Source organism: Trichechus manatus, unplaced genomic scaffold (genome assembly GCF_000243295.1).
Source record: "Trichechus manatus latirostris isolate Lorelei unplaced genomic scaffold, TriManLat1.0 scaffold00001, whole genome shotgun sequence".
NCBI lineage: Eukaryota > Metazoa > Chordata > Mammalia > Sirenia > Trichechidae > Trichechus > Trichechus manatus.
The window spans coordinates 21,640,004-21,658,896 of record NW_004443937.1 but is presented as its reverse complement, the minus strand read 5'-3'; the positions used below and the strand labels follow the sequence as shown (position 1 = coordinate 21,658,896).

The 18,893-nt window shown below is 51.6% G+C and overlaps 1 protein-coding gene across 2 annotated transcripts in view; it reads right to left on the bottom strand.

Moving 5' to 3' along the window:
• The window catches only part of VIPR1 (vasoactive intestinal peptide receptor 1), a 36,927-nt gene that overhangs the window by 2,328 nt on the left and 15,706 nt on the right, over window positions 1-18,893 (bottom strand). Inside the window, exons 3-10 of one of the 2 annotated variants that reach the window (XM_004368425.3) lie at window positions 17,884-17,991; window positions 8,658-8,764; window positions 7,153-7,256; window positions 6,544-6,682; window positions 3,911-4,064; window positions 3,302-3,362; window positions 2,978-3,044; window positions 2,511-2,602 (exon numbers count right to left, since the gene is read on the bottom strand). In XM_004368425.3, the coding sequence (XP_004368482.1) occupies window positions 2,511-2,602; window positions 2,978-3,044; window positions 3,302-3,362; window positions 3,911-4,064; window positions 6,544-6,682; window positions 7,153-7,256; window positions 8,658-8,764; window positions 17,884-17,991 (832 nt within the window). The remainder of the gene's footprint in view (window positions 1-2,510; window positions 2,603-2,977; window positions 3,045-3,301; window positions 3,363-3,910; window positions 4,065-6,543; window positions 6,683-7,152; window positions 7,257-8,657; window positions 8,765-17,883; window positions 17,992-18,893) is intronic. The other variant, XM_004368426.1, reaches the window with a different exon arrangement.

Here is an 18,893-nt window from a genome sequence, read left to right as displayed (position 1 = left end):
ACACTCCCAGCATGCTTTAAAGGACCAGCTCCTCCTTCAGCCTGTGTGCCCAGCAGAGTCCAAATTCCCTCCAAATGACTCGCTCCTCTCCCGTGGAGCAGGGGTCACCCTACTTCAGGCCTCCCACCCACCTGACCTCATAGCTGGTCCAGGCAGTATGAGCCCATGGTTCCCTACTGGGAGAGGCATGGGGTGAGGTATCTCTGCCTCTCTCTCTCCTGCCTTGGCAATCTGCCCAGGGAGGCTGAGCCCTGGGCCTGAGGTCCCACAACAAGCTGGGGCCAGAGGAGCTGGCATTGCCCTACACTGCATCCTGAGCGTGGTTCCCAGCCATACCAAGATCCAGAGCACTGCCCACCCCTCCCTGACTGCAAACCTATCCCATATGCCTGAGGCTGACAGATGGAGGCTTTCTTTAAATTGAGGGCTTATAGGGAGGTGGAAAGTGGGAGCTGACACCCCCTCCGTGGGGAGCTACATCTCCTACTCCCCCCACCCCTTCTGCCTGCTGACAGCTGTTCAATTTCCATCTCACCCACGCAGACCTGGCAATGACCAGCTCCCTCTGCCTCAGATACAAGTTCTTTTGAGTGGTTGTACGTTGGAGGAAACAAGGTCCCACAGGCAAAGCAGAGGATGAGTGTGCAGGCCCAGTGTGTTACCGCTCAGTATATAGCAGACCCCTACAGGGCCTTCCCTTCTCAACCAGGAAGCAAAGCTCCACCTACTCACCCAGCAGGAGAGAATTCTGTCACACCAGGAACATGAGTCTTAGTCTCATGGGAGAGAATCACAGGATTCCAGAATAGAATCCGCAATCCAGCAGCTCGTGACATTCTAGCCCGGAATCTTAGAACCACAGCACAAACTCCCCAAATGAGAAGTCAGACTCAGAAGAACATTCTAGAATCCCAGGACTAGAAGGCCCTTGTGGGAAGCCCCAGGCCTGTCTTATCTGCACAGCCCTAATGATCAATCAGCAGGGGCAGATTATCCAATAGGCAAGGTAAGCACGATGCTTATCTTGCTTACCAGATCATCTGTAGTGAACAATTCCACATTTTTTTCTTTTTTTTTTTTTAACACCACATCAAAGATTCTGCTTCTAGGTATGGCTGGCATCTGTCTCTCTCCCAGCCTCACAGCACTGTCCTACAAAGCCTCTTTTCAAATTTACAATCCCTGACAGGGGAGGACTCTCCAGTAAGCAACGGCTTACTTGTGCTTACTTACTAATCAATTTCACATGCGTTTCACCACATCTTTGACTCGTTACAGTTTGCTACTGTGCACCCCTGGGAATTCAGTCTTCACCAAGGCCTACATCTCTGATGTGGTGAAACCCATGTCAAATTGTTAACTACAGATTAGTAAGTAAGCACAAGTAAGCTTGTGCTTACCTTGCTTATTGGATCATCCGCCCTGTCAATCAGTCCCCTGTTTCCATCTGGGGGCATGCAAACCCCTCCTCTCAGGGGTAGATTAACCAGTAAGCACAGTAGGCACCGGTTTGCATTAAGCAAGGTATGCACGGGCTTCCCTGTATTTACTTGATAATCTGTGGTGGGCAATTTCACATGGGTTTCACCACCTCTTTGCTGTGGTGGGGGAACAGGTGACATTGTGTACTGCAGATTGGTGGGGAGGCACACCTGAGCTCACGTGTACCTTGCTTATTGGGAAATCCGGCCCTGCTTACTCGCCTGCCCACAGCCATCACCCTTTCCACATTTTCGTGTTTCTTTAGTTTTTCCTGCAAACCTTGTTGCTCCCATGAAAACCCACTTTTTTCTCCAGTCTTCCCAAGCCCAGGGAACAGCCCTCACACCTTTCCAAGCAAGGAGTTCTGATCACTGTCCAATGGACATTATACCCTTCCACCCACCACCGCCCATGGAAAGGGGGTATGCTTTGTCAGCTGAGGAGGAGGGAGTGGGTGTCAGTTTCCTCATCTGTAAAATGGGTTTTTTTGTTTTTTTTTTACAGGGGGACTGTGTGGATGAAATGAGATGATACATGGAAACCCCTTAGCCCATGCCTGGCACCAGTCAATGGTAGCTGTCATTATTACGATTGAAGAATACTGAATCCTGGGCATGGCCATCTCTTTGTAGACTGGGGGCTCCCCCAGGGCACTCATCCACTGTGCATTTATTGCACTTTCTCTGTGCCAGGCATATGCACTGGGGATGTAGTGTAAACAAGACACAGGTTATCCACTGTCTTCTGAAGCTCCCTGGCCTGGCAGCAGTGGCATAGCTGGGTCAGATCACCTACAGGTGAGTCAAGGAGAAGCAGATATGGGGCTCTGAGGCAGTCTGGTGAGGGTGGGGTCTAGGCAGGGGACACTTCTGGGCTGATCCAGGCCAGGGGGTGGTGGAGGTAGGTAACAGCAATGCGGCTTTTTGGTCACTCTGAAGGTTTAGGGTAAGAAGCCTTAAGGGGATGTAGCATGATTTGAGGACTGGGTGTGGGGGACTGGGGAGCCAGGGCACTGGGCCCACACTCACGAGTATGGGCTGCTATCACTCTTCCCGACATCTGGGGGCCGCAGTTTCTGAACCAGGATTCGGATGATGCAAATAAACAGGATGAAGTTCACCTGGTGGGTGGGGCCGTGGTTGGGAGGTCAGAGAGGAGACTGGGGTATCCAGCCCTCTGGGGTGATGATGGCCTGTTTTCTTTCTCAGGTCCCTGCTGCCCCTCTGTCTTACCTCTCCCCCCAGCTCTGCCCTCTCTGGGCAGCCAGCCAGGAACCTACTTCACTTCCCTGAGGACTGTGCCTCCTCACCTGTTTTTTCCACTCTTGAGGAAGGACTGGTTGGGGAGGGTATGGAGAGGACCCTGAAATGGGCATTGGGAAGCCTAGGTTTTAGTTCAGACCTTAGACACTAATTTCCTGTATGACCTGAGGTAAGTTGCTTCCCTAGCGTGGGCCTCAGTTTCCCCATCTCTAAGTGGTAGGAGGAGGCCTTACCAAGATGGAGGTGAGGATGGGGGCCTTTATGATCCACCATAATGAAGAGTTGATGGTGTCCCAGCACCTGGGCAGGGAATGGTGGGAGAGAGAGAGAGGTTGTCCACAGCCAGAGAGAGCGTCAGCAGGACAGGAGTCCTCCCAATTGTCCCCAGCTCCGCCCTGAACCCATCAGAGACCACGGGCCCAGAGTCTGCTGTTCCCCAGGTCACCCTCCAGCTATAGCCCTCCTACTGTGGAATAAGTGCTGTGGTTTTTCCACGTGCCAAGCCTGTGTGGCATCATCACCCTACCCAGGGGAGAGGGGGTGGGGTGATAGCTTACCCATCATCCTCAAAATGGATCCTGATGATGGTCCACACCATGGTGAAGGTGCTGGGTACCCCTGTCAGGGCCAATGGAGAGAGAAAAAGAGGAGAAGGCCCAGGAGGCAGGGACAGAGGGAGTGAGGGAGAGATTTAACAGAAAGACAGAGCCAGAAACAAGAAGGGAGAGAGAAAATGGTGGGTTTCCAGGGTTGCCACCTATGGCTGCGTAGGTTGTTTGTTGTGCAAAGATGCTTCACTGAGCGGTAAAGCTATATGCCTGAGGGGGTGTGTCCAACTAGAGGGAGAGTCTTTCTAATTCTGACAAAGCCACCTTATAGACAAGCAGTGGCCCTGTGTGTTTCAGGGGCTGAAGGGGGAATGAAAGGATGCCTACAGAACCTGTCTGCCCACAGATCAGCCCTGGGTGTGACTGCAATCTGAGGGTACCTGCCCGGGGCTCAGATGTTTGGGGACTTTATCAACCGTTGGTTGAGAGCCTTATAGGCAGGACCTGCAGTCCAGCAAGACACTAAGTCTGCAGGCTGGATTGGTGCCCTTCCCCACGTGAGCTCCCCAGGCCCTGCCCCCTCATTCCCCAGCCTGGCAGCCCTCCCTGATGCCATACCCCAGCCGATGAGTATGTACCCCCAGAAGTACTTCCGCTCGGAGAAGAAGGAGATGGCGAGCAGGGTGTGCAGGTAGAGTCCCTCCACCAGCAGCCAAAAGAAGTTGGCCATGACACAGTACTGGAATAAGACCACGGCTGCCTTACAGCCCACCTGCAGGGAGAGGAACCAGGAGGGGTCACTGGGGCTGACTGGGGTCCCTGCCTGCCCACACATCTCTCTGAGGGAACACATACCATTTTGGTACAGCCATATTAATCGCTTTGTTGTTTTACATTATCTCCTTTAAAATGCCTCAGTGGTTTTCCCATTATCCCTGATTTTAGATCATCTGATGCTTTGGGATAAGCTGATGATTTTTATTATCCAATCATCCATTCATCATCTATTCACCTTCCTATCTATCTATCCATCTACCCGCCTACCAATCCAACCATCTACCCACCTATCCATTTATCCATTTATCTACCCACCCACCCACCAGGCATCCACAACTAACTCACCTATTTATTCATCTACCATCCATGCATCCATCCATCATATATTCATCTTCCCATCTATCAGTCCATCCACCCATCCACCTATCTATCTCTCCATTCGCCTATTTACCCATCTACTAGACATCTACTTGCAACCACCCACCTACCCATCCATCATCCATTCATCTATCCGTCCACCCATCAATCCATTCATTCATCTATCCACCAGTCTACCCACCTACCCCTAAACCCATCATCTGTACAATCTTCCTTACTTTATCCATCTATCCTTTCACCTATTCAGCCATCCACATACCCATTTACTCAGCCATCCACCTACCTACCCATCCACTTAACCACCCACCAGGCCACCTAGTCATTCATCTTATTCCAATTAGAATTGAAGGTATCTGGAAGAGGTATGAGGGAGAATTCTTGCTTGAGTTTCCAAGAGTCCCCTCAATGTGTGGAGGTCTGGGACTCTGGAGTGGAGTCAGATGGAACTGTTGAGGAGAGACAGGGACTGAGAAGAGGGAAGAGGAAGGGGAAGTGGAAAGGAGTAAAGGGAGGAGAGAGAAGGGTGGCCATTCCTCCCTGGGGCCAGAGAAGTAGAAGAGTAGATGAGGATGACAGAGGAGTCAGGGAGACCCCTGAGTAGGGCAATCCAGCGGCTCTGGGTGGCCCACCTGGCATGATTGGAAATTCTTCTGGGTCCTTTTGTGCCCTCTCAAAAACAGTCTTTCATTTCAGATCAAACTCAGATGCTTGTGAGCCGGGGCTTAAAGTCACCCTCCTCCGTGAAGCTTCTAGCTTTCATTCATTCCTCTACCCAGAACATGGGTTCCCACCCTTCCTTCCTGTGCCCTTGGCTTAGAAACATCCTCAGAGAGCAGCCTGCTCTACCCTTCCTATGACTGGAAAGGACTTCCTCAGGTTGCACTTCAGTGTCTCCAGATACAGGCATTTTTTTTGCCTTTCCCTCCCCCAACTTGCTTCACAAGAATAGCTCAGTTCTTTAACAGGCCAATTATCTGTGCTTTCTCCTTGCCTTAGAAAAGCTTCACAGAGCTGCTAATGAATCAGGAAGCTAGTCTCCATGATTATTCTTAACAAAGTGCACTGGAGTCTGGAGGCTGCTTCTAGGCTCTGGGGCTCATACACCACCTGTCTGATTTGGCCCCCAGATCCTGGACCAGATCCTCTGAGGAGCTGTGGGAATGGCCAAGGTTGCTTTGCTGGGTTCCCTCTCCCCCTTGTTGAGATGCTTGAGGTTCCACTATCATAGGTTCACTCTCTTGGAAGAAGGTACTGCTGACTTCTGAAACAATGCACTGCCTCTGGGGCCACTGGGGATGGTCAATGAGTCATTGACTACAAGGAACGGGTGGGAGCCAGGGCTAGTCTCTGGCCCTAGTTTGGGATAGGAGCTGGAACCTGGGGGCACTCAGTGAGGGGGCCCTGAGCTCAGAATCACTTGGAGATGGACCACTTAGTGACAGAGAGTGAATTCATCAGAAGTTCGCTTAACCTCCGTTTCCTAGGAAGGCCCAGACTGGACTGACGGCAGGGGAAGAACAGAGAGGAGGGCTGCATGTGTGTGTCTGTGTGTGTTTAACTACTGCAGAGGGCAAGGGGAGAGGAAGAGGAGCAGGAAGGCTGACAGGGTGAGCAGAGCCCTGGGTATGCAAATGGAAAAGGGCAGGGTTGCACCCAATCTTGGAAGTCTTTGCACAGTTGGGGGAACTAAGTCAGGGAGTTCCCCAAGGTTATATGAGAAGTTAGCAACAGAGGTGGGGTGGGGGGCTCTGGGCTCTGGCTATGACATGTTCCATTTGCCACCAGAAGAGAAATTGGCAGGGGCAGGTCTGTGGGCTCCCTGATGGCCAGGCAGCATCTCCTGCCACTAGGGAGGGAGTGGGATTTGAGCAGCTGCTGGGAGGGGTCAGTGGGGGTTTGGCCACCCTTGGGGACAGAAAGAAGTGGTAAAGAGAGAAAAGGAAGAAAGAGGAAGGGAAAAGGGGAGGAAGGAAGAGAGGAAGAGGGAGGGAGGGGAAGAGGGAGAAGGGGAGGAGAGAGGGGGAGACGGAGAGAAAAGGGAGAGTCGGGTGAGAGAAGGCGACACCAAGGGAGGTGGTCCGGGCGGGGGTCCTCACCGATCCTACAGAGCAGTGGTCTGACTCCCCGCTGTCGCTGTCGAAGAGGGCCAAGTCTTTGATGAAGACAGCGGTAGCCCTCAGGATGAAGGACATGAAGAGGTGCATGTGGATGTAGTTCCGGGTGCAGTGGAGCTTCCTGCGCAGGGCGGGCAGGTCTGGAAGGCCGAAGGGGCCTTGGACCCCCACGCTGCCACCCAAACTAACACTGTCCAGAGCTCTAAGCAAGGGTGGGGGCGGGGCAGGATGTGGGCTCCGAGTGCAAGCCCTGCCCCGAAGGGGGTCCAATCCCAAAACGTGGACCCCGCCCCCAGGCACTGCATCCCCGTGTGCAGCCCCAATCCCTGGTACCTTATCTCCAGTGCGGGCTCCGCCCCCAGGTGCCCAGTCTCCCTGTGCAGGGCCGTTCCTATGGGGGACTAGGCTGTGGGCACCCCTTGAGCCCCCTGCCGTGTCCAGGGGTGGCTGGCCTGGCAGGGGGTTGAAGCAGGGACAGTGTGCTGCCTGGCAGGCGACAGTGGAGGGGGCAGAGCATGTCTAGGCAGGCTGGCTTCGTGGTGAGAGTGACGTGGGGCGGATCTGAGACCTGTTGCTCCGGCTGGTCCTCACCTGAACAAGCTCAGGATAGCCATGGCGATCAGAAGGGCCGCAAGGGACAGGCTGTAGCCGATGGTGTAGCCTGTCTTCACAGAACTGTAGAACAATGTCTGCTGCTGCTAGAAGGAGGGGGGTGAGGAGCTTGGGTGGGGGTGGGCTCCCCTAGGGGGTGTGGGCAGGGGGGAGGTGCCTTACACACCCTGCCTTCCCATCCCTGCCTTGGGTAGATGAGAAGGCTGAGGCCCAGGGCCCCCAAGAACAGCTGAGAGGCCCTCTTCAGTCCCCTGACAATCCCCCCAGGTTCTATAGACAGGATAGGGGGCTTCCCAGGGTCGGGGCAGAGGTTGAATTCAACTTCCTCTCCCTACTCCTCCGGGAGGGATATGTCAGTGAGTGCGAGAGTGAAGACCTCGGGTGTTCCATTTGTTCATTCATTCATTCTCCAGTCGGCGCCCGTTCTCAGCCCATCTCTGGGCTAAGCACCCTAGGGGACGAAGACTGCTTGCCCTGCAGATCCCCACGAGGCCGTCACGCTGTGCGGCCGGCAGAGGCACGCAGTGAATGCAAAAAGCCTAAGGAAGACGCTGTGGGGCTAGTTTCCCACTTTGGGCTCTCAGAACTTGGGGCAGCAGGACGGGGGCAGTCTGACCTTTCTGGGGGAGGCAGACAAATCTGGGCCCCAACAGGCCTCTTGTTGGACTCCTTCTCCCTGTACCCTCCTCATGGTCACACATCGGGGCAAGGCCCCTCCCTCCTTTCCATCTCCCAGCCCTGCCTGATTAGAGGCCAAGTGATTAAGAGGGCTCTAGCGGAATGTGGGCCTGAGGAGCCAGCGGGCTTCAAAGGCCTCTGAGGGAATTGCTGCCTCCTTGGGAGGAGTGGAAGCCCCATCTGAGAAGGCTGTCTGAGGGGGGAGCAGATGCCGTCACAGACAGAAAGACAGGTAGGCAGACACATGCATTTGCACGCCAGAGCAGTGAGAAAACTCCAGTTATACTTCAGCCTCCCATCAAGAGCCACCAAGCCCCTGGACTCAAATCCTTACAGAGACCCCCTATGCTGAACCTGCCCTGGGGGCGGATCCTCGTCCTGGGACTGAGGACAACAGGTCTTGTTCCTGTCCCTGACCCTGACTGGCTCTTGGGTAACGGAGGCTGTTTCCTTCCAGGATCTGCACCTCTGTTTCCCCTCTGGATGTGACAACATGATGGAATCTGTCTGCCCTGCCACCTCTAGGCTAGAGTGAGGCTCCCATGAGGCAGCAGGATGGCCCAGCCTGGGGCTGCTGTTTCAGCTTTTGTTGCTCTGGGGACCTCATTTTACATGTCATCTTCATGAATGCCCCCTCTGCCACCCCAGATATGCAGGCCTGGAGAGGGAGGAGGCTTGGGAAAGGCAGACCCCAGGAATCCTGGCTCCCACACAGACAGCAACTTCATCCCTTGGTGGAGACAGGTGGAAAGAACCTAGCAGGCTAAGGCGCTCTGGGGGTGAGGTGGGGGTGTGCTGAGGCCCACCTCATTCAAACTCAATGCCTTGTCATCGAAGCCACAGGCAACAGGGTAGGGGCCAGGCTCCAGGTGTGTCCAGCCCTCTTCAGTGCAGCTGCGGCTCACGTTGAGGCCTGGGGGAGGGCAGGGGTAGGGACGGTTGAGAGAGGTTGGGACTGGGAGCAGGGCCAGTCTCTGGAGTAGGTCATGGGGTCTGGCTGTCTCTGCTTGACGCACGTCAGAGAACTCGTCCCCACTCCCGCCAACCCCTGATGCTGTCAGGCTCCAGCTGCCCTGACCAAACACCCAGGGCATCCTGGGGGAACCTGGGGCAGGGAGAAGCCCCTCCAGGGCCACAAGGGGACCCACCGACACAGATGACAGAGTCAGAGCACATTCCTCAGCTCAGTCCTGCCCCTTGTCATGGTCCAAACCTGACCCCAGGTGCAATATAAACTCTGACCTTTGTCACAGACCAGCCTGGATCCTTGTCACAGAATGACCCCTGACACTCTAGCTGAATGCTGACCCTTGTCAGAGATGGAGGCTGGACCCTGGTCTCTCAGATGCCCAGGCCATGGGATGCCTGAGAGCTGGTGTGACAGATGGGTTTCTTTGTCCTGTGGGTACAGACACTAGCCCTCTGGCTGGGGCGTGGGGCCTGGCCTGCCCAGTCCTCCTTGGTCAGCCTGCCTGGTGCCTTGGGCCTGGGTTGCCTCCCATACCCAGTGGGGCTCAGAGGTGCTGCTGGAGAAGAACCAATGATGCAGGTGGGGGAGGCCACCTGCTAAGGGCATAGATCTTCTCATCAAATGGAGAAGCAGGGCATTCCTGGCAGTGTGTGCAAGAAGAGTCAAGCCACAGAGCACTGCAGGATCTTGGGGCAGAAACAAGTTGAGGCTGGGGCTCTAGGGCAGCATGTCTATAGCAAAGGGACAGGACTGCTAAGGGGATATGTGAGGTGATGGGTACTACTGAGGTCCCCATTCTCCAGCCCTGGGGAGATGTCCTCTTCCCTGAAGGGAGAGGAGGGGATGAATGGACAACGGTGGGCCAGAAAAAAACCCCCTTCCCCCATCCCAGGACTCATTAAAGAGGCAGGAGAAAGATGTCCAGGAGAAAGATGGCCTCCAGGCTTGTTGGGGTGGAGGGGAGGCAGAAGAAAGGAAGAGGAGAGAAAAGGAGTGGGAGGAAAGGGGCAGGAGGGAGGAAAAGAAGAGAGGAGAAAGGGTAGGAGGAGGAGAGAAGGAGATGGAGGAAGAAGTAGTGGGAGAGAGAGAAAGGTAGGAAAAGAGAGGAGACGAGGAAGAAATGAGGAAGGAGATGGGTCCTAACAGCCCTGCCTTCTAGTTCCTTCTCACTGGAACCACCGTCATCACTGTTATCATCGTTAGCATCATCACTACGATACTAGTCAGCAACTTCATCACCATCGTTATCAGCTTCATCATGACAAGTTTCGAGAACTTATTTTATGAGTCACCACTATACGAAGCACTTTATGCACATTATCTTATTTAATCTCGTCTACCATCCAAAGGCACTCAACTGTGTGGATCATAACAAATTATGGGTAACATTGTGAAGAATGGGAATTCCAGAACACTTAATTGTGCCCATGAGGAACCTGTATATGGATCAAGAGGCAGTCATTTGAACAGAACAAGAGGATACTGTGTGGTTCAAAGTCAGGAAAGGTGTGCGTCAGGGTTGTATCCTTTCATCATACCTATTCGGTCTGTATGCTGAGCAAATAATCCGAGAAGCTGGACTATATGAAGAATAACAGGGCATCAGGATTGGAGGAAGACTCATAAGCAACCTGCGTTATGCAGACAACACCACCTTCCTTGCTGAAAATGAAGAGGACTTGAAGGACTTACTGATGAAGATCAAAGACTACAGCCTTCAGTATGGATTACACCTCAACATAAAGGAAACAAAAATCCTCACAACTGGACCAATAAGCAACATCATGATAAACGAAGAAAAGATTGAAGTTGTCAAGGATTTCGTTTTACTTGGATCCACGACCAACACCCGTGGAAGCAGCAGTCAAGAAATCAAAAGACACATTTGCATTGGGCAAATCTACTGCAAAAGACCTCTTTAAAGTGTTAAAAAGCAAAGATGTTGCCTTGAAGACTAAGGTGCGCCTGACCCAAGCCATGGTGTTTTCAATCGTCTCGTATGCATGCGAAACCTGGACAATGAATAAGGAAGACTGAAGAAGAATTGATGCCTTTGAATTGTGGTATTGGCAAAGAAAATTGACTATACCATGGGTTGCCAAAAGAACAAACAAATCTGTCCTGGAAGAAGTACAACCAGAATGCCCCTTAGAGGCAAAGATGGAGAGACTATATTTCACATACTTCGGACATGTTATCAGGAGGGACCAGTTCCTGGAGAAGGACATCATGCTTGGTAAAGTAGAGGGTCAGTGAAAAAGAGGAAGACCCTCAACGAGATGGACTGACACAGTGGCTGCAACAATGGGCTCAAGCATAACAACGATTGTGAGGATAGCACAGGACCGGGCAGTGTTTCGTTCTGTTGTACATAGGATCACTATGAGTTGGAACTGACTCGACAGCACCTAACAACAACAAAAACAACCATCCGATACGGAAGGTAACCCCATTTCACAGTTGAGAAGTGGAGGCTCCAAGAGGTTGGTCACTTGCCCAAAGCCACACAGAGAGGACAGGGTAGAGCAGGTCTGCTTCCAGATTCTTTCCCCATAACCTTGGCCCTCACCTGCACTGAGATGACCTGAGGACTTGTTTCAGGTGTTCAGTTGCAGGGCCACAGGAGAAGTCAAGCTGTCCTGTGAGCTCAGAGAGGGTCACTGTGCATGTGTGTTTAATAGTTTCCAAACTTTGCCACCTGGAACATACCACGTGGTTCCACATTCATTATTTCTGTAAATCCTCCTGGTCACCCTTTGAAAGAGGTTCTTGTCACCTTACTTTATGGATGAGGAATTAAGGGACAGCTGGTGGGAGAGGGAAGGACAACCAGGAAGGAGCAGTACAGAGATTTGACCCTGGGCTGGATCTCTTTCCACTGCATGGCCCCAGGGGAGGGCAGGAAGGGGCATTGGGCTGCCCTGATTTCCTTCCTTGGCAGCAGCTTCTCTGCCCACATCTCCTAACCACACTGCTGCAAGAGGCTGCTAGGCTCAAAGTCTTCAGCTGCCCCTACTCTGCCCCCTTGGCTTCCCACCATTACAGGGTGGGCCTGGCTCGGAGCTTTCAACCCACCCTTCACCAAGCCACAGGCCCTGCCTTGTCCCCAGTTCTAAGGAGTTCACTCAGCTTACTCTGAGGCCACGCCTACCCTCAACATCTTATTCTTTTGGAAATCTGCCCCCACCAGGATAGGTTGAGTAGAAAAGTGGGGCAAAGCCAAAATAACCAGCCTTGAAGCTGGGAAGCTAAAGTCTTCAGCTTTTTTTTTTTTTTTTAATTTTTTTTTTTTTATTGTACTTTAGATGAAGGTTTACGGAACAAATAGTTTCTCATTTAACAGTACACATATTGTTTTATGACATTGGTTAACAACCCCGTGACATGTCAACACTCTCCCTTCTTGACCTTGGGATCCCTATTACCAGCTTTCCTGTCCCCTCCTGCCTTCTAGTCCTTGTCCCTGGGCTGTTGTGCCCCGTTAGTCTCATTTTGTTTTATGGGGCTGTCTAATCTTTGGCTGAAGGGTGAACCTCGGGAATGACTTCATTACTGAGCTAAAAGGGTGCCCGGGGGCCATACTCTCAGGATTTCTCCAGTCTCTGTCAGGCCAGTAAGTCTGGTCTTTTTTTTGTGAGTTAGAATTTTGTTCTACATTTTTCTCCAGCTCTGTCCGGGATCCTCTGTTGTGATCCCGGTCAGAGCAGTCAGTGGTGGTAGCCAGGCACCATCTAGTTGTACTGGACTCAGTCTGGTGGAGGCTGTGGTAGTTATGGTCCATTAGTCCTTTGGTAAAGTCTTAAGCTTTGAGCCCCCCATTCACCAGAGGAACCAGAACTTGATGAGGTCAGGCCCACAGACAAAGTGGGCACCTGGTATCTCTATGGGGTCCTTGGGTGGTACAAACTGTTAACATACTCGGCTGCTAATTGAAAGACTGGAGGTTCAAGTCCACCCCGAGGCACCTTAGAAGGAAGACCTAGAGATCTACTTCCAAAAAATCAGCCACTGAAACCCTATGGAGCGCAATTCTACTCTGACACACATGGGGTCGCTATGAGTTGGAATTGACTCTACAACAACTGGATTTTGGTCTAATTATGAATTCTGCTAAGGAGCCCTGGTTGTGCAATAGTTAAGCAGTTGGCTGCTAACCTAAAGGTTGGTGGTTTGAACCCACCCAGAAACCTAGCAGCTCTACAGGAGAAAGACCTGGTGATCTGATTCCATAAAGATTACAGCCTAGAAAACCCTATGGGGCGTCCTACTCTGTCACATGGAGTCACCATGAGTTGAAATCGACTAGATGGCACAAAACAACAACATGAACTTTGCTAGTGACCCTGGGTCATCAGCGTCTACACAGCAACTTCACATGCCTTATGTGGGATGTGCAAACATTAATGCATTAGGCCAGAGATGAGAATTTTGTTAGTCCCACTAAAAGATGGGGATCTCAAGGCTAAGAGAAGGTGTCTTGCCCCTGGTCAGAAGCAAGGAAGCAGCAGACCTGGGATGCAGATCCTGGTCAGCCTGACTCCAGATCTTTTTGGGGTCCCAGCAGTGACTGAAGGGGCACTCTGTTGTCTGGAGCCCCTGGTCCCCCTGGATGGTGGGGGAAAGGAGGAAGTAACAGGTTATCTTCAGAGGACCGTGCAGCCTCTTAGAAAAGCCCTGGGATTGTGGCCCAGGCTTCAGAGAAAACTGCTCTCAAGGAGAGCTCAAAGGTGGTCACCATGGCCCCTAAGAAGCAGCCAGAGTCTCTCCCCAGTCTGGGCTTGGGAACTGGCAGGCCTTATGTGTGTAGAGGGGGATTTGGGCAAGGAACTTTAACCCTGAGCTAGTGGGGAAGTCCCACATTCTCCCAGTCTCCTCCCACTCACCATATCTCAAAACGAAGTCCATCCCCCAATTCCTCCCAGGGTTCTCCATTGCCTGAAAGGCACTAGGTAGTGACTGGAGCCAGAAATCAGAGTAAGGGTCATTTTATCCCCCCTGTCCCCCTATTGGAGCCCTGGTGGCACAGTGGCTAAGAGCTAACCAAAAGGTCGGCAGTTCAAATCCAACAGCCGCTCCTTGGAAACCCTATGGGGCAGCTTACTTGATGGCAATGGGTTTGGTTTTTTTTTTTTTGTTATTGTTATCCTCCCACTAGTCATCAGTCCTGTCCCAGCCTCTCTTTCCTCAATAAGACCTTCCTAGGTTGGGCCACCATTACATCTCCCCTAGATTAGGTAGGAGCCTCCTGATGGGTCTCCCCTGCTCTCCTGCCCACTCCCCACCCCAAGACAGCAGAAGGGCTTGTTCTAAAACCCAGATCTGATCATGGTGCTCTTCTGCTGAATTCCTGTCCATGGTGCCCTGGCCCTGTCAGCAAGGGGACTAAACTTGTTAGGTTGGCATTAAGACTTTCTTATTTATGGCTTCATGATGCAGGTGGCAGGGGTGGGGGTGTCTCGTAGACCCCACAGACGTGAGTAACATAGACTGTATGTTTAGTTTTTTGGTGGTGGTGTTAGTTGCCATTGAATAGACTCCAGCTCATGGCATGAGCCATGTTGAGTTTACCCAATGAAAATAGCTATCCTATTTTTTTATTCTTTAAAAAAAAAAAAAGTCTGTTTAAATATTTGAAGGTAAAAATACCACAGATGAAAGATGTGCAGACCACGAATTAAAAGAATAGGCTGCCACGAACATTTTGGTAACTTGATGAGCGAGCTCAGGCCCCCCAGCGGGTAGATGACTTCTTTGTAGCCCTCCACGAGTCTTTATCTTCAGCTTTCTCTGAAGCATCAGGTCCCTTCCAATTCTCTCAACTCCTCCAGTGTCTGGGGATGACACACCTTCCCCAGTCCTGCTACCCAAGGGGGCAGGGGTTGGGGTTGGCTTCATTCCTGCCCTGCACTTCCCTCACTTGCAAACTTCCCTCTTTGGAACTTAAGCTCAGTTGCTCACATCTTCAATATCTAGTTGCTCATGGAACACACTGTCTTTCCTCCATGTCTTCAGCCCCTGACCCACAGTTTCCTATTTCTCTGTATCATTTTCAGAGATTAAGTTCACCAAGTATGGCTGTGTGGGTTGTTCACTGCACAGGGGACCTGGCTGATGAACAACGGGGACTGAGATCCAGCTTGCAGTCAGCTTGTCACTAAGTGGGCCCTGGTAATGGATCAACTTCACCTGAGGAAGGGGCACTTTTTTTTTTTTTTTTTTCAATATTTTATTGTGTTTTCAGTGAAGGCTTACACAGTAGTTTAGATTCCCATTCAACAATTTCTACACAAGTTGTTCAGCGACATTGGTTACATTCTTCACAATGTGAACATTTTCATTACTTCTGGTTGCTCTGTTCCCGTTAATCTAGTTTCCCTGACCTTCTTACATTCTCATCTTTGTTTTAAAGTAATTATTGACCGTTTGGTCTCATATAAGTGATTTTTTTAAAGGAGTACAGTACTTACAGGCGATATTCATTATTTTTTGAGCCGATTTGTAATTTAGCTACAAGGTGACCTCGGGGGTTAGTTTCGGTTCAAGATTTAAAGAGTATCTCAGGGGCAATAGTCTCATGGAGTCCTCTAGTCTAGTCTCAACTAGTCCAGTAGGTTGGGTTTTTTTTTGTTTTTTTTTTTTTAGGAATTTGAGATTCTGTTCCACATTTTTCTCCCGTTCTAATAGCAGGGTCCATCTAATAGCAGCCCTGACTAAAAGGGCACTTTTTTTCATCTCCATAAAGGTACCTTATGGGCTCGCCATGCGCATTATGGATCCAACATCCTAGAGATGGAGACGTCACGGTTGGTCCAGAGGGAGCCCAGTCTGGCCTACGCAGGTCCCGCTGTGGTGCAAGAGTCCTGGTCTAATTGCCCATCCCCCTTCCTCAAGGGTCTGTGGCCGGCAGCCTCAAGGTTAGCCAGATGGTGGGCTGCAGTCCAGGTTCTCAAGTGAAGAAGCTTCCAGCAGTGACATTCCAGCAGAGACAGAAGGAGGAGCCATCAGGGAGGAAGGCAATTAGCAGAGTACAAGAGAGGAACGCAATTCACAGGTGCTTTCGGGGACCCGAGAGAAGGCTGGTTGCCAGGCTCTGCCAATGGGGCACATCATGAGACCTGCCTGACGGAGTCATCTTCTGCCTGCCCAGGTGCTAGGCTCCCCTGGACGAGGGTGGGGCTAGGTGGGCACTGACCTGGAATATGGCAAACCTCAGGGAGGGCATCTAGGTCTTTCCTTCAGGCTCAGTTCATCACACTGGGGGGCAAAGCTGCCCACCCTAAACAGACCATTTGGTCTACCTTCCACCCCCACTTTACAAACAGGGAGACTGAGGTCCAGAAAGGGAAGACCACTTGGAGTGAGCACCAACAGTCTTTTTGATCACCCTCTGCCCACCCTCTGAATCCTCATTCAGGTCTTGCTCCCATCTGTTCTGCTCCTCAGCAATCCTCCTCACCCATTCCTGCTCCTCCCTCGACTCTCTCCATCCCATGTCTGCTCCTCATTAGTCCTCCCCACAGGCCTTGCTCTTTCCTTGGTCCTCCCCACCTGTCCTCCTACTGCGTAGTGCTCCCCATGCATCCTGCTCCTCCCTCAGTCCTCTCCATCCCAATCCTTCTCCTTCCTCTCCCCCAGCTCATCACACCGAGACCTAGGTGGGGGGCATGCTCGATTCCTCCGTCCCCCTGGCTCACCCCATACCCACTCCATAGGCAAGCCTCCCACTTCTCTCTTCCACCACAGTCTCTGTCTTAGTTCAGTCATCACCATCTCCGGACTGCCTTGTGATTGTGGCTTCCTGTTTGTACTTCTAGAATCTTTTCTTCTCACAGCAACCAGAGTTATCAGTCAAAAACCTAAATTGGACTGTGTCAGCGTCCCTGCTTAAACCCCCAGTAGCTTCTCACTGAACTTAGAAAGAACGCAAGCCCTCACTTCTGTCCTCAAGGCTCTCTGTGGTCTAGCCTCTGGCTACCCCTCAGCTCTCTCTGCTCCAGCCACACCAGCCTTGAGTTTCCCTGAATGACTAGTTCACGGGTCATTGGTTCCCTCTCTCAATCCCCTTCCCCATCTTTGAGGAGCCCCGGGATTGTGGCTCCTTCTTACCCCCAGGTCTTCAGATTGCCGTTGAATGTCACTTCCTCAGAGATTGTTCGTGAACACCTGCCTTACTTACGTAGTCCCCCAGTATTCTCCTCCCAGCACTTCTTGCTATTTATGATAATATATCTGCTTGTTTTCTTGCTGAACGTCTTCCCAACTAAAACGTTAGCTCCGTGAGGGCAGACGGGGGGGGCGGGGTTGTCCCCCATTCCCGCAGTGCTTTATCTATCACAGTGTCCAGCACACTGACAGGTGCTCAATAAATATTCACTAAATAAACAAAAACCCGTTGCCTTCGAGTCAACTCTGACTCGTAGGACAGAGCAGAACTGCCCCATAGGGTTTCCAAGGAGCAGCTGGTGGATTTGAACTGCTGACTTTTTGGTTAGCAGCTGAGCTGTTAACTACCGTGCCACCAGGGCTCCCACTAAATGAAAGGAGGACTGAAAGCATATTATCAGTAAGCCTCCTTAATTACTCAAGAGCAAGAAAGCCCACTTTCTAAAGAGGCTTCACCTTCTTTTTTCTGCCTTATATTTGGACATTCATTTAAGCAGAACATGACAAGTGTGCAAGCAAAGCCCTGCGACAGTTTCACAGAAGCCAAAAGATCATCAGGTCCAAGCAGCAAATACGGAATCATGACCAGTCCAGGACAACAGGAACATGGGAGCCATAATTTAATTGAGTGCCTGCCAGTCAATCAGTTATCAATTGTTGAGCAGATATTTAGTGAGCCTTTCCCACGCACTCATCTCTACCTGAAGAGCTAATCAAATCTCACAAGTTCTTCAAAGACCCAATGTTATTATCGCCTCTACCAGGGCACCCCTGATTGCTCCAACCCGCATTGGCTACACTCCTTTGCCTTCCCACTCCCCTCAGAGCTAAGTACTCCCTACCTCCCAGCGGCCCCACTCACACCGCCCCTGCTCCTTCCCTTCACCCATGGCTCTTACCTTGACTGGAAGAAAAGAGCGTGAAGATAAGGGGACAGTCCAAGACGACCACCTGGCCCCGAGGGGTGGCCGGCCAGCAGGTGAGGTTGTCCCACATCTTGCTGCAGCCTGTGGGGTGAAGACAGAGGACACATGGGTCAGCATGATCACCAGGTGCCTCCAGCCTGGTGAGCCCACAGTAAGCCACTCACTCTCCTCCTTCTCCTGCCAGGCTGGGGGAATCCAGCATTCAGCTTGGAGGAGCCTCCAGTCTGAGGGGGGAGGCACAGCCCTAGCCTAACAGGGAAGGCATGGCTCTAGCTCCCTGGTCCTCAGTGAGCGACAGACCGCCCCCGGGGGTGTTGCAAGCAGTGTTGGGGTTTTGTCTGTTCCAGTGATTGGAGGGCCTCACCTGGCATTTGATGGGCGTGCACCAGGGATGCCGGGTAGGCATCCTGGATGGTCTTGCACAATGAATTGTCTCATGTTCCGCATGACTTTCAAATGAGCCACTGGACATTTGTGTAGGTGAAACCCTTTTGTAATGGCCAGAGCCTAGACTCTTACTCCATTTTACACATAACCAAAACCCCAAAAAGCCAAACCTGTTGCCGTTGAGTCAATGTCAACTCATAGTGACCCCACGTGTTACAGAGTGGAACTGTTCCACAGGATTTTCTTGGCTATAATCTTTAGGGTCGCTATGAGTTGGAATTGACTCGATGGTAACGGGCTTGGTTTTTGGTTAATCTTTACGGAAGCAGATTGCCAGTCCTTTCTTCCGTGGCACAGCTGGGCAGCTTCAAACCGCCAACTTTTAGGTTAGTAATCAAGTGCAAGCTGTTTGCACCACCCAGGGACGTTTACATATAACATAAGGTACTCACTGTGCAGATTTAACATACATGGAGTTATCCAGGAATACAATTACTGAGTAAAGGTGGAGAACATCGTACTTTGTTTTGTTCTGAACTTCATAAAGAGTTGTTCAATGTTTTGGAACATCGTGTTACCGACAGCAATTCTGTCTG